General features: G+C 38.4%; 1 protein-coding gene across 3 annotated transcripts; it reads right to left on the minus strand.

Moving 5' to 3' along the window:
* Positions 1 to 688: 688 nt before the first annotated feature.
* On the minus strand, positions 689 to 4,370 carry LOC122031887 (BTB/POZ domain-containing protein At5g47800-like). 3 transcript variants are annotated; one of them, XM_042591094.1, is made up of 6 exons: positions 4,220 to 4,370; positions 3,307 to 3,436; positions 3,173 to 3,242; positions 2,677 to 3,084; positions 1,893 to 2,609; positions 689 to 1,193 (listed from the first exon to the last, which is right to left on the minus strand). In XM_042591094.1, exons 2-6 carry the CDS (start codon positions 3,363 to 3,365, stop codon positions 825 to 827), a joined length of 1,623 nt encoding a protein of 540 aa, XP_042447028.1. In that variant the 5' UTR covers positions 3,366 to 3,436; positions 4,220 to 4,370; the 3' UTR covers positions 689 to 824. The 3 variants fall into 3 exon arrangements, with proteins under 3 accessions (XP_042447028.1, XP_042447029.1, XP_042447026.1); XM_042591095.1 differs by having other exon boundaries at positions 4,128 to 4,254; XM_042591092.1 differs by lacking the exon at positions 4,220 to 4,370 and having other exon boundaries at positions 3,307 to 4,125.
* Positions 4,371 to 15,214: the final 10,844 nt, after the last annotated feature.

The following is a 15,214-nucleotide window of genomic DNA, read 5'->3' on the forward strand; positions in this document are numbered from 1 at the left end:
GATATTTTAACTTACAAAAAAATAAAACTAAACACCACCTTCATGTCATTTTTTTATCATGAAAAAACTTCATTTCAAAAATATTATAATAATTTTGATTAACCAAAATTACTGAGCAGTGTTATATCATTAAAACATTCTAATTTTGTCAAATTTACTTCATTATTATCATTAAAATTATAATCTATAATAACTTTGAACAAAATTATTACCAACCACGGGTTAAATATGTGATGCAAAAGTGATTATGTTCATCTTAAGCGTTCCTCCATTCTTTGTCCTAAGGTCTTATGGAAAGGAGATAAATCATGATATTGAGCAACCTTCGAAGGAACTAATTCTCTATGGAAATGAATCCTAAGAAATTTGAACGTTGCTCCTTTAATACAATTATACTATTCGAGTACTAATTCAGCTATGCCTGTAGAAAAAAAACGACAAACAAATCCCAATAATGGGGTTGATAATATACTAGACTGTTTGGGATCAACAATATTATCTTTTACCCCAATAATCCATTAGGATTTTAGTGCTAGATTTCCTTAAGAAGTTGGTTACGGTATGAAAAATCCTAGTTCTAGTTTTCTTATTAGGCACAAGAGGAGACTCACAATTACCTAGCTATTTTGTTGTTTCATGAATAACTAGTGGGTTATTGTTGTTATATGAATACTTAAAGCTGAAATCATTGAACAGTAGGAAACTAAACTTAGTCGAATTCCACTGAAAAAAAAGAATCATGAATACTTCTTCTTAAATACCAATAAATCATCATTTAACGCAGAACAACGATGAGACATTTCATTCTTCTTCGATCTTCCATTTCAACTCTGAACATGTTTAATTGTTCTTGTAGGTTCGGATGGCGATGGCACCACCCTCGTTCTCTCTGCTCGCGTAGCTAAAGCAGGCTCTCGGTGATGGTGCCGAGTTTCAGCTCTGTTTCTAGACCTCTTCTCCTCGTCCTGAGCTGCAGCTACCTTGGCAACTGATACTTCTTGATTAGCACCGGCACCGGCTCCGGCACCGACACCGCCATTCGTTTCTTGATCTATGAAGAGAAGCTGCACGATGGTGCGCAGTGGCAGCTGGTCATTGCCGATGGCATCTAAGCGAGCTTCGGCTGACAATTTCCGGCACTCGATCATCCTGCAGAGCCTCTTCTTCTCTGCCTTGCTTAACTCCGGGTGTTCCTAATGTAGCAACAGCATAATAGTTCACAAATAAAACAGAAGAAAAAAGGTTAGATTTCTTTGAGATTATTATCAAGAATACCACTAATAAGGTAATCCGATACATAAAACTTCCGTCAATATGAGATTTTGAGAAAGAATTAAATTACATAGACTATTTCTACTACTTGAATCTATGACCAATAATGATAAATGCAACTAATATTTATGAAAAGTTTTACTTACTCTTAACTAGTTCCTAGACAATTTAGTAATAGTATGATAGTTCACCAAATGGAAATGTGAGATTATGATCAATAAAAATAGTCTGATGCATGAAACTTTTTTTAAATACAGAGTTTTAGGGAAAGGATGAGTCTTATTCTATATGGTTAGAGATTATTTTTACTACTTAAATTCATAATTATAAAGTTATACTATAATAATTTTATTATTATACCAAGACTCTCCTTCCGAGAAATGTAAAATAAAAAATTTAATAGCATGATAGTCCAAAAAAAAAGGGGAAGGAGAGTTTTTCTGGAGATTTTAATGAAAGAATTCAACTAAGAAAAATAGTCCAATGCACAAAGCTTTCGTCGGAGGGATTCAAATCCGTGGCTATAAAATCACACGACAATAATTTTACGGTCATATCAAAACTTCATTATTTTTTTTTTAAAGAAATGAAACTAATATTTGTGAAAAAAAAAATCTTACTCTCAGGAAAATGTCGATAGCTTGATATAGTCCATCGTGCTCTGTTCGCGCCATGTCAGGCAACGACCCTGCGAGCTCAATGAACTTGGAAACCGGCAAAGCACCGTCGCCGGCGATGATCTGCAGGTACGAATCGAAGGTCCTTCCCACCTTGGCCATGGAGGCGACGACTCTCTCCGTCTCTTCTCTCGGCACCGACTGACAGAGTTGCAGGAGGAAGCTCTCCAGCACCGCCTCCACCATGCCGATATCCGAAATCAGAAGATCACTCGCCGCGACCTCATCCAGCTGCTGTCCCGATCGCCTCACCAGCTCGGCTCTGGTGGACGACGAGGCTCTCACATGGCCGGCGATCTCCAGCAGCCTCAGCAAGAAACTGCCGGAAACCGCCCTCGACTCGGCCGGGATCATGCTCACGATGGCCTCCAGGACTTGTCGGTGCTTGCTCATCCCCAGCTCGCTGCTCTGATTCACCGAGCTCTGCGCATGCTTCTGCAACTCCAGCGGGCTCGGCATGTGCTTGCACGAATAGACATGCAGTGCTTCCCCAATCAGCGCAGAGGGGAGTTTCTTGGTGGATTTGACTGTCGAAATGATCGATCGAAAGAGCTCGAGATCGAGATCGGACACATCTTCAGTCCACCAATCCTTAGGGACGGCGTGCTTCTGCTTCTTCTTGTTGTAGCCAGGCCTCGTATAAGTATAAGACCATGAAACCTGTGTAAATGGCAAAGAATGAATGAATGATCATGGTTTAGAACACAATTAGTGCTTGCAATTAAACCTGTGATGGATGAATGAGGATCTTTTCGATGATCGAATCCATGCAAGGTTGCACAATTCTGTGATCGTCCGACCAGCCGGAGTGACTCCACATCGCCTGGAGCGTGAGGATCGAGTCCTTCCACCCTTCCAGGATGCAGGAGTGGAAGAACAGCTCGAGCTTGCTGATGAAGTTCCCTTTGGCGACCGACTCGTTCATCCGCAGGAACTTGGCGCCGGAGAGGGCCGCCACAAAGTTGTGAGCGCTGAGGTTGATGGTGATCCCGTAGCAGAATTTCGCGCAGAGCTCGAAGGCTTCTTCTCCCCCCGGGATGTCGTGGAGGGCAATCGGGGTCGCCTCGCCGGCTTCATTGTCTCCGCCGTCGGAGCAGAGCAGCTGGACTAGGCCACACTTCACTAGAAGTGGAAACTGCATTCAAATTCAAGTTGCATTGAGTTCATCAGTAGTGTAGTGTTTGTGTTTGGGTTCGATTTGTTCGATTTTTATAAGACTAAACCTTATGCAAGAGGTAAGTAGTGTGGCTGATGCGAACAATCAGGTCAGTCGGCACATCAGAAGGCACTGATCTGCAGCAGAATCAAATCAAGAACATTCACAAGAACAACACAAGTGTTCAAGTATTTTACTAACCTCACAGCTTCATCTGTGTAAAAGGTGTCTGGCTTTGTTCCGAGTTTCATAAACTTCATCTTCCCCGATCGATGGATGGATCGATCGATCTCTCTCCCTTAGAAGTTCAGGCCGCGGCTGGAGACATGTGCTACGATTTTTTTCGCAGAAAAAGCGGTTCAGTTATAGTTTACTCAAGCTATAGAATTGAGTAGGCAGGCAAGGCCCCATGATCATTTTCTTTGTTCTTAGGCACAGAGGTTGTTCTTGTTGGCCCTTGCCTTTTTATATTTTCAATATCTTTTCGATGTGGATCCGAATCTCTTCGTATTCGATATCGAGAAGATTGATCATGGGGAACATGATGGGGCCTTGAAGCAACAATTGTGTCTTGTGAAAATGCATCAGTTACCAAACTCCAACAGCTAAAGTTGAAGCAATTGGGCAAAGAAAGTCCATAATGATATCTTCTCATTACAGACTTTTCTAAAGTTTCCACTAAGTTGGTCCCTTGCACTGCAGCACCACTTTCATCATCACAGTGCCAACTTTGTTGGTGATCACTTGAGATTGCCATTGTGCTAATGAGCCATGGGTGCATGCATCTGGGTGGCTAAGTCCATCATGATAGTCACTACTAGGAGTTATAGAATTGGGAGGGGCTTGAACTTAATGAGGTAGGTTGGCCTTTGGGGTGGAAGGAGTGGATTTTAGTGGGCTAAGTAAAAAATTTACATAGATAATTAAAAAAAAAACTAAATTTGGGTTGGATTCCATCTAACCTCAGAGAAACAATTGTAATACTAACAAGTTTGGATAGCATCACACAAAACAACACTCACTAGGAGTACGGTGAAACTAGGCGCGGAATGAAATGAAACTCTCGAGCGATAAACCAATGTATGGAGCTCAATATGTGTTACTTGTTGCTCACCTGATGAAGAAATAGAGTTGTGGTTGATAGAAAGGAGAAGAAGAGATCCCCTTGAGTGATAATGCATGTATGAAGCATTATATAGACTCCATTAGAAACATCTATGACATTTCATTGTGAACATGGGAGTTTGTGAAATGAATGACTGCTGATAATGTTTACAACAACATTATCATTGTTGGCTTGACATATCAAAAGGAGAATCTCTTGAGGCCTTTTGTATTATTATTATTAGTATTATTATTATTATTATTATTGCAGTGCATAGATTTTAGTGAGTGGAGGGCATCATGTGCTCATTGAAAGGCCAAAGAAGGGCAAACAAATAAACAAGGCCCTTGACAGTGAAAATTTCTCAGATTCCCTCCTCTTCTTTTGAAAATGACAAGTTAAACTCTTTTCGATTCGACCAAGTCACTCCATGAAGAGGAGGAAAAAGAGGAATGCCTTTGTAAAGAGAGGATGCTTTCGATTGCTGCAAGAAGTTGGCTCCTCAGAGTAGGAGCTATGCTCCATGAAGAGTAGAGGCTTTTCGAAGAGGGACGAGGCTTTGGAGACATGATTTTGGCATTTTCAAATCGAAAGACTATCTAAGACAATTGATACGATGATAAAAATGGACCCTCAAAAGGCAAGTCAATGCCGAGAAGACTGACTCTCGAGGTAGTCAAAATTAAGAAGTGGTCAATCTCTAAAGTCACCCACAGAAGTAGGGACGCACTCGAACGGGCCATACAGTCGATCGGTGCTCGATTGGCTGTTCAGACCTTGAATGGCCAATCGGACATTGGAGTCCGAGTGCAAATCCTCTTACATGTAGCAGAGTGCAAGGAGTAGTGAGAATCAGGCCGACCGGACTTTCCGATCGGCCGTATTTCATGTCCCAACCTACAACATGCGGACAAAGCTCAAGACTAAGTATTAATTACCTCGACCAATTGCTCCAGCCGATCGGACCTACGTGCTGATCAGATAGACTGTGCCTTTGGGGCCAATGAAGAGGCTGAGTGAAGATCGAGTCACCGGCCACGTTCTGCAAGGCCGATCTAGCGGTCCTCTAGAAGAGTGGTCGGTCAGCCCATTGAGGGCCCCATGGCCCAATGGCTTCGTACTTTTTTTAAAAAAATTTTATGCTACAAAGGATATACGATATTCTGCAGACAAATTACACTTTTGAAGCTTTCAACCTGTCAAATCGTGCTTTTGAAGCTTCTAACCTGTCAAATTGCAGAGATTTACGGTCTCATGTTAGAAAAGGTGTTAGAGTCACTCTATGACTTGTTCTTTCTTAAGAATGCTTTGGAATGTGTGCAAATGATTTGGGATATGTGCACAGACACAACAATGACACTATAAAAAAGGATCTTCATCTATAGGCGGAGGTATGTAATGTTTTATAGTTCTAAACGTTCGTTGCTACAATTTCTTCCACTATTTTCTCATAACTCGATCACTGACTTGAGCATCGGAGGATCAATGCAGAGGATCTCTTCCCTGACCCGGTACTAACGCTCTCTGTGTTACGCAGGACAGCGTGGAGTCTTCATTCGATCAACAACAAAGCCACGTTTCCTAGCCAACTACTTCACCGCTTTCGAACATGATCAACAATTCTCTATGAGAATTTACCATGAAAAATGTCTACCCTCGCTCCTTTGGTTTCAATATTTTTGAATATATATATATAAAGACCTTATCTAAGAAATTCATTCATCATTAATTGAGATTCGTCCAATACAAGTATTCATCCTTGAAGAAGGCCTACCCTTGCTCTTTTTTTAGGCTCCATAGAGAGGAAGCATATTCAATCGGAATATCTTTCAAATATAGACCCTCTATCTAAGAAATCCTTCATTAGTATAGGTTTATTGTCTTAATCAAGTATCGCATATTCACCCTACCCTTGATTTTTCGACTTGCTCTATGATTGAGGCCTCGAAGTAGGGACTACAATCCACGAAGAGGAGGAAAAGTGAAGGATGGGTGGGACCTCTCTACAACTACACCTAACCACCAAGAACAAGCAAGTAGATTCCATGTCCTATCATGCTCTCAAATGGTGATGGATCTCAAGTGGTGGTGTTGCTCTTCTTCTTCTCCTTTCTCTCATTAGTAGTTCGACAAAGAGAAAAGTGGACTGTATTTTTTCGGTTGGGGTTGTCGGGTGGTTCCTACAATGTCTCCATCATCTTCTTGTTTGTGCTGAACAATTCATATATCGATTCAACCTCTCCTTTGTCTACTTGCATCATTCAACTTATGACTCCAGATGCTTGTTTTTCTCTTTTTCTTTTATGTAATCAATTCATTCTTGGTGTTTTATGTGACATTCAGGACATAGCTAGATTCCATCTTTTAATTACATTTTATATTTTTTAAAAATAAATTATAACTATTTGGACAATTCAATGAAAATCTTGCTGAGTCGATTGTTCAACCTTTAATCTATTGGAAAAAGCCTTTAGCTCACTTGATCCTATTTTCAAATTGATTGAATTTAGGAGTATAAATGAGTTAAGTCGTTCGTAAACTATTTAGGTTTCAAATTGATTGAATCTGAGTTCGAACTTCTTATTATTCAGCTTAACTTGGCTTGGCTTGATTACACCTATTCAATCTACTAGAAATTTATTTAGAGGTGCCTTCGTTACTCGGCGTACTCATGTAAGTCTTGCTCATGTTGGTCTTAAGTCATAATTTGCGACTAGGGACAAGCAATAGGCCAGTTGCAGGTTCACTCAAGTCATAATTTTGGAGCATCCTTCCACCGATAATAACGACGTTAATAAGTGGGGGAAGAATCATTATGAAAATATATCAAAAATTGATGGTGTATTTAAAATTGTGAAATCCTCAAATAGTGTATTTAACTTTCAGATTTTCAAAAGAGGGCACTTATTTTTCATTTTATTCTTCTCGTCAATAACGTGATTTTAGATTTCAAAAATCAATATTACTGTGATGCTATATTTCTAAAATCAACATTGGTGATGCACATGCCACATAAATTTTAGAGAAAATTATATTTTTAGTCTTGTAATTTACATCTTTTTCAATTTTAGTTCTGTTATGAGTTAATTTACGTTCTTAGTCCTGTAACTTGTAATATTTTTTAATTTCAGTCATTTTTCTTTCAAAATTAAAATTTTTCAACGGAAAATGTCTAATTTGTAGTTTGAATATAAAAAACACATGGGTCATAAAAAATCAAAATCCCCAAATTCAATTTACAACTCATCATTTTCCGTTGAAAAATTTCAATTTTAGAAGAAAAATGATTGAAATTGAAAAATATTATAAGTTAAAGGACTAAAGATGTAAATTGACTCATAACAGAATTAAAATTTAAAAAATAATAAATTACAAGACTAAAAATATAATTTTCTCTAAATCTTAAAACCAATATAATTGTGTTATAGTATTTTGAAAACCACCCTATTTTTAAAGATATAATTCAGAGGAGTGTGGTCATGTTTTTGAAATAATTCTTGATTTGAAAAAAAAAGTTAAATTTGGTGGGTAAAACAAAAAATAAATATATTTTTTTGAAAATTTTAAAATTTAGATATACTCTTTAAGAATTCCGCAACAAATACGCCACGTGGTCAATCGCCGAAAATATATTAGTAAAATGATTATGCTCACTATAGAAATAATTGCACATTCCACTATGAATAATTAAATGATCACCTTGGAAGTTTCCTCCCTCTCATTGAAGTTTCGATCAATCTTTAGACTATCAAATTCCATAACAATAATAATAATAATAATTATAATAATAACCTCGGCAATGATAGTCTTCTTTTTCTTTTGAACTCTTTCCGTGGATATCTTTTTGAAATGCAGGATTAAGGACAAAGTGTGTAGGATTAGGAAGGACAAAGTTAGTGATTACACTTAAAAACAATTGATGGGATGTCAAATTAAGAAGGAGAAAGACTTGGTGATCATTAGTAAAAAGTAATTATGCTCATCTCATATGTCTTTTATAGTTCGTTTCAGGTTATGTAAAAGGAGATAAAGCATGAGATTAGTTTATAATCAACCGCTAAGTGACTAGGAGGTGAAAGGAATTTTTTTTTCCAAGGCCATATGTCAATCGGGAATTAATTCTTGTCCTATTATAGTAAATTTGTTATCTTCTAACCAATTGAGTGTTGGTGCAATCTTACTTCAAGTATCATTCACTTTTGATGTTTGGTTAAATAAGTTTAAATTAGGTAATGTTGACTATCTAATATGAATGTTGAGTGACAACTATAATGAAAGCCCAAGCATGAAAACTTTGCAAGGAAAGTTCAAGAAGTTAGTCTTAACAAATGAAATCCGAGAACATAGCTCTTAGTGGTAAAGTCTCAGAGGCACGACCTCTTGACAAAGGAAGACTTGGCATGATGAAGTCGAAGGAAGCACTTGAAGGCAAGCGCAAAGATGAGGAGCCGTGGGCTCGGAAGCATCCTAAGGGTGCGAGACTGATGTAAGATGCTTGAAGGTTTAAGTATAAGCTAAGGGAAAGGTTTTAAGTATGAAAGAATCATATTTAAATAAGTTAAACCTTAGTCTTGAGGTGTACCAGTCGACTTGTATTTTCATTAGTTGAATGGTGTCTGTATCAAAACTCACAGAATGTTGGCAACATTCTATGATCTATATCAGTCGACTGATGGTCAAACCCTGTCAACTGGTATGTGACCATTAAGCTGTTAAAAAAAAAAAGAGTAGTCCGGTGCACGAAGCTCCCGCCATACGGGGTCCCGGGGAAGGATCCATTGTATGCAGCCTTATCCTGCTTTTTTGTAAGAGGATGTTTCCATGATTCAAACTCGTGACTTTTTGGTCACATGGCAACAACTTTATCCGTGACCATTAAACCGTTGACGACAAAAAATCCCACAAATCCCTGAGTGTTGTTGAAGCTCATCAATCAACTGATGTGAACACTAGTATGAAAAATATAAAAGAAGTTTTTGGAGCTAGGAAAAAAACTTATTCATGCTAAAACATCTTTAATCTCTCCAAGTGATCTCCAAGCTTTCATACTCACAATCTCTTCCTCCCAAACTCACTCCATCTTGTAAGAGGAAGAAATCATCTTATAAAGGTTTCTCAACCTTCGTATTTGATTTGAGAATAAGAAGATCATAGTGAATGCTTAAGCATGTGTGTAGACTTTTAGATTAGTCATCTCAGAAAGGTGGAGAGAAAGGTGCAATATTCCCTAGGTCAAGGTTGACCTGGTTGACTAAGCTTGAGTTGGCACAAGCTTGAGTCTTGATGTTCGACAATACATGGAGACTGACAGGTCGTGGAGATTGCAGGTGCAATTGTCCGTGTGGGAAGTCCTGGTGAGTTAAGCCAGGCAGATAAAAATCCTAGTGAGTGAAGTTAGGTGCAAGTCTCGGTGAGTGAAGCCGGGCAGTTGAGAAGTCCTAGTGAGTGAAGCTAGGTGAAAGTCCTGATTAGTAAAGCCGGGCAGTTGGGAAAGTTCTGGTGAGTGAAGCCAGGCAGGTAGAAGTCCTGGTGAGTGAAGCTAGGCAAGTGAAAGTCCTGGTGAGTGAAGCCAGACAGGGGAAAGTCCCGGTGAGTGAAGCCGGGCAATGGAAAGACCTGGTGAGTGAAGCTAGGCACGAGGAAATCCAGATGGGTCAAGGGTGATCGAACATCTGATAGAAGAAAGTCCAAGTGGGTCATGGAGGATCGAACACTTGGCACGAGATGATAAGTCCAAGTGGGTCAAGGTTGACCGAACACTTGGCACAAGGAGAAAGTCTAGATGGGTCAAAAGTTGATCGAACTCTTAGCGGTCGTAAGTCCAATAGGGAGTTGGCATGGAACTAGGAAGTTCGGACGTAGTATTTAAGGTTTAGAAGTTGAAAACAAATACATTAGATGTGCATTATATCCATTCCTCTATGTATATAGAGAGAGTTAAGATATAATGTCCGTGCACGACTTTGTCGATGACTAACTCACATTTTCGAACACCCAACACACTGAGTCAAATACGAAAATTGTTGGATCGAAAAGAACATTAGAGGAGGGGAGGAGGGGAGGAGGGGTGAATAGTGATCGTTGAAAAATCTTTATCGAGTCAAAGAACGCAGCGGAAAATAATAACAAAAACAATACTAACACACCAATTTTTACTTGGTTCAGAGCCTTCGTTGACTCCTACTCCAAGGTCCGCACGTGAGAGTGCTTTTGTTGGGCAATCCACTAATAGTTTGCAAAAGAGTTACACAATAAGTACAAGAACTATAAAATAAAGTTACCGACAAACAAAAAAAATAAAAACTGATCAGTCACAGGTTGTCGGAGAAGCTTCACAGCGTTGCAGGAGCGTCTTTAGAGCAACACGCAAGAAAGCAGTTGCAGAGAGAAGTTGTGTTTTGTGCTCCAAGTGGAAGGCTACTTATATAGGCAGTTTCGGGTGCCTAGACCATGACGTCAGCCATCCAATCAACACGCTCCAAGCTGGCGATAAGATTGATTTTGGGAATTCCGGACGCCCGGACCACCTTTTCCAGCAGCCTTTATTTCTTGTAAAATAAAGTTAGTCTGAGACAATAAAACTTATATTACCCTGCAAAACAAGTGTTAACACAATTATAGTCAAGAGTAGTAATTATATTCTGTTTCCTCGAGACCAGAATCTAGTCAAGATCTCAACTTAAATTTTCCAAATGGATCTAAGCTGGATGGACGCCCATTGTTCCCTCAAACGGGGAATGCGTCTTCACCAAGTCACTCTCCTCCAGTGACTTACCTTAACTTACCACTTTGCCAGACATCTAGTCAACCCGTCGACCTGTCTGAACTTTATGCCAGCTATTTGGTCGGCCCATTGACCAAGCTAAACTTTGTGCCAGATATCTGGCCCGTCGACCTATGTAGACTTCCTACCAACTATCCAGTCAGTCCGTCAACCTAACTGGATTTCTTGCCAGATATTCGGTCAACCCGTCGACCTATCTGGACTTTTTCTGCACACTTAGTTAAATCGTTAGATCACATTAAACCTAACTTAACTTACTTTGTCATTCATCAAAACTTGAGTTAGACCATTAGTGCAACCTGCACCAACAATCTCCCACTTTTTGATGCAATGATAACCTGCGTTAAGTTAAGAAAAAACAAGAAATAGAAATATGCAAAAATAAATGACATATTTTTTAAGCTAGTCTTGTTTTGATGTTATGCTTGGTATTTTACTAACTTAATTAACTTAACCCTCCCCTTTTGACATTCATCAAAAAATAGGAATAGACAATACATGGAAAAAATTTGCTAAGTAAATTAACAAAAAAAAATTTGACAATAGAAAATTTTCAGGATTACTTAGGGTTATTAAAATAAATTTAGAAAATAAATTAATTAACTTGAAGAGACTCTTTAAAGACATCTTTGTTAAGTGATTTTTAAAAGTAAAACTTTATGTCAGGATTTTCGAAAATAAGGTGATTTTGAAATTATTTTCTAAATCTATAAAGTTTTCAAAATATAAGATTTTTAAAAGATACAAAAATTTGATAATTCAAAGATTTTGTAAAAACAACTTTAAAGATTAGAAAATTTGAAATTGTTTTAAAATCTACTAATTTTTCATAAGGTTTTCAAAAGAAAAGTTTTTGTAAAAATAACTTTAAGATTAGAAAATTTAAAATTATTTTTTCAAAAAATAAGAAATATTTTTAAAATAACTAGATTTTTTTAAGATAAATTTTGAAAACTTTTTTTTAAATATCTTTTAAAATAATATTTCAAAAACTTAAATAGTGGTCAAACTGATTTACAAAGCTATTATTTAAAAACACTAAGGGTGATAAAATCGAAGTGTTTACAAACTTTACAGTTTTGAAAATGCTAGTAGTAAAAAAAATGAAGTAACTTTCAAAATTTTCAAGTTATTAATCCTCCCCCTGAACTTGACATTATTTCAAAATAGACAACAAAAAAAAACGTCCTTAACTGTCTAACCATTAGTTACTTACTAACTATCAGAGATAGTAGTTTTCAATTGATTAGTTAGGTTAAGTTAATTTATCCAGTTAGTGTTTGACTAAACTGGAAAAACTTAACCTGATTACTGTTACTTTGATATTTAATGCCAAGACTTGTATTGATGCACTAATATAAGCATCTTAAGTTCAAGCAATCTGCCTATGCATCTCATCCCTTTCTAAGTTTAGCAATACATAAACAAGGTAATCCTAGTGCGTTGGTGAGATGCTCAAGTCCTACATCTATAGGAGCATGTTTTCTAAGGGTTTGATCTAGACTAAGGCTAAAAGTAATTTTGAAAATTCTAAAAATAAGGGAACTTTTGAGAAAAATAAAGAATTTTACCCTAGAATTTTAAAGAATAATTTTTGAAAGTAGTTTTGAAATTAAGAGTCCTAGTCTATTAAGCACATTCCTAATTGTAACAAATAAACTAAGAAAAATTGACTGTAAATAGTAAGTCAAAAATGTACAATGCATAGTAACAATAATCAAGGCAAATACAAGTAGATAATAGTAACCTAATCTACTGTGATGATGAGGAGGGTGGTCCAGAACCCAGAGAGCGGAACATCTCTATCAGCTCAGTGTGACGAGCCCGGTCATCCTCAGAGAGCTGGATAGGTCCCATCGAAGATCGGAGACATCTTGCCGCATGTCCCATCCAAGATTAGAAATCTCTTACCGCATGCCCCGTCAAAGATCGGAGACCTTGCCGCATATCTCGTCCAAGATCAGAAATCTCCTACCGCATGTCCCGTCGAAGATTGGTGATATCTTGTCGAAGGCTAGTCACAGCTGACTCAAGGCCGGTAACTTGGTCGGCTAGAGTGCGAGGGGTGGGACGTGCTGCAGGGGGATAGCCAAAAAGCATAACCATGAACTCATCCACCCCTGCCTCCTCCCCCTCAGCATCTGGTTGTGGCTCAATGTCCGGGTCAGACTGGTGTTGGGCCCCCCTCCGCTAGGACAAGACACCCTCATCATCTGTATGAATACCACCTAAAGAAAAGTTTCTAGATCCTACCATGTCAAACTCAGTCGGGGCTTTGACATCACCTCTCATGATATCAATACCTAAAGAGGCAATGTATGCGGTGAAGATGTTGTAATAGGGCATGTAAACCCGTCTACTGGTGATGAGTCCAGCTGAGTAAAGAATGACATGAAAAATATGTAAACTAATATCTATATCTAATCTATGACAGAAGACATACAGTAAAAATGAGTGAAAGGGATGCATCATCGCAACGTCGCGAGTGGTCAACGACAAATGCAAGAGACTAAGACCCTATAAAGGACATAGTCCTGAACTCTAAGGGAGACTGACCTAAATAGGGTAACTGTGGGTACTCGCTCTGCTCCAAAAAAATATGAATAGATCCAAGTTTTTGGATCTAGATGTAAAATTTTCTAATAGCCCTTTAAGTTTATTAATTTTAATTTTTAATGTTGAGTTTTCCTCTTCAAGTTTTACAACTTGATTTGGATTAGAATTTCTGATCTGTTCCTTGAGGTGTTGATTTTCCTTAAGAAGCATTTTATTTTGATTTTCATTTTCGATTAATTTTTTATTTAAGCATGCAATTATTTTGATTTTTTTTTGCTTAAATTAAGGTATACCTCATCGGAACCTTCGGAAATGAGTATGGAATCGTGGCTCAATTCGGGTTTGGACCTGTCTTCCGATTCTGATTCGCAGGCCATCAGCACGAGGTAACTACGGTGCTTCTGTTCTTTGCTGTTCGATTCATCCGAAGATGATTCGTCCCACGTCACCTTGAGTGCTTTCTTCTTGGTTTTTTCATTCTTCAACTTTGGGCACTTGTTCTTGTAGTGCCCCTTCTTATTGCATCTGAAGTAAATCACGTTTTTGTTGTTAGGATCAGTGGTGGAGTTGATCTTCTGCAAATCATTCCCGCTGAAGTTCTTTTTTCTCCCGATGAACAATTTTCTTACCAAGTTCACCAAATATTCTTCGTCACCTGGGTCTTAGTCAAACTCACCTTCAGATTCAGGTTTGGTTCTTGGCTTGTCTTTAGAGGAACCTGCAAAAAGGTCAATTCCTTTCTTAACCTGTTTTGAGTTAGTCTGTTCATGGAGTTCGAGTTCACAAAATAGTTCATCTAGCTTTAATTTAGAAAGATTCTTCGAAATCTTGTAAGCATCCACGACGGATGCCCACAGTGCATTTCAAGGAAACGCGTTAAAGGCATACCTTATCAGGTCGCGATTCTCCATCTGGTTGCCGATGTTGTGAAGCCCGTTGAGGATGTGCTTTATCCTCACGTGGAGTTGACTCGCAGTTTTTCCTTCCTACATTTTTATATTAAATAGTTTATTCAGATAGAGGTCTCTTTTGGTTACCTTCGCGTTGATGGCTCCCTCGTGCAATTCGATGAGCTTGTCCCACAGTTCCTTTGCATTTTCGTGTGGGTCGACGTAGTTCAGTTCTTCTTTCGTTAGCCCACACTGGAGGGTGCTGAGAGCCTTGAAATCTATTTGGGCTTTCTTCTTCATCTCCGGATTCCACTGTTCCGGGTCCATTGGAATTCCGGCGTTATTGACCAGAGCCTTGTAGCCTCTGGTGATGTTGAACCACTGACCGAAGTCGATCTTCAGATAGACCTCCATTCGCTTCTTCCAGTACTGGAAGTTGTCACCATTGAAGAGGGTAGGACGGACAGTGTTGTATCCCTCGTTTTGGGTCATTGCTCTTGCACACAATAAAGAAAAACAAAGATAGTCCCAAGACTTTTGGTCTTAGATTAGTAGTGTGGGATAAAAATAAAAATATTAAGACTGAATTGGTGTTGTACCAATTCAGATTGGATTGCTACGATAAAATGTTTCCAAAGAGGTAATTGTACTAATTTGGATTATGTCGAAAAACTTAAAACCAAAAAGAGAAAAACAAAAATTTTCACCCCCTTTGCCTGATTGGTGGTTGCACCAAATCAGAGCGGTACTTGCTCTAATACCACTTGTTAGATT

The sequence above is a fragment of the Zingiber officinale genome, chromosome 11A (genome assembly GCF_018446385.1).
Source record: "Zingiber officinale cultivar Zhangliang chromosome 11A, Zo_v1.1, whole genome shotgun sequence".
Lineage (NCBI taxonomy): Eukaryota > Viridiplantae > Streptophyta > Magnoliopsida > Zingiberales > Zingiberaceae > Zingiber > Zingiber officinale.

Bases quoted from the DNA above. Each gene is read 5' to 3' on its own strand.
- LOC122031887 (XM_042591094.1), bottom strand. From the start codon at position 3,365: ATGAAGTTTATGAAACTCGGAACAAAGCCAGACACCTTTTACACAGAT. The intron at 2,610-2,676 runs GTTTAATTGCAA...CCATTTACACAG, and splicing joins TCCTCATTCATCCATCACAG to GTTTCATGGTCTTATACTTA. The intron at 1,194-1,892 runs GTAAGATTTTTT...TTGCTACATTAG, and splicing joins CTATCGACATTTTCCTGAGA to GAACACCCGGAGTTAAGCAA.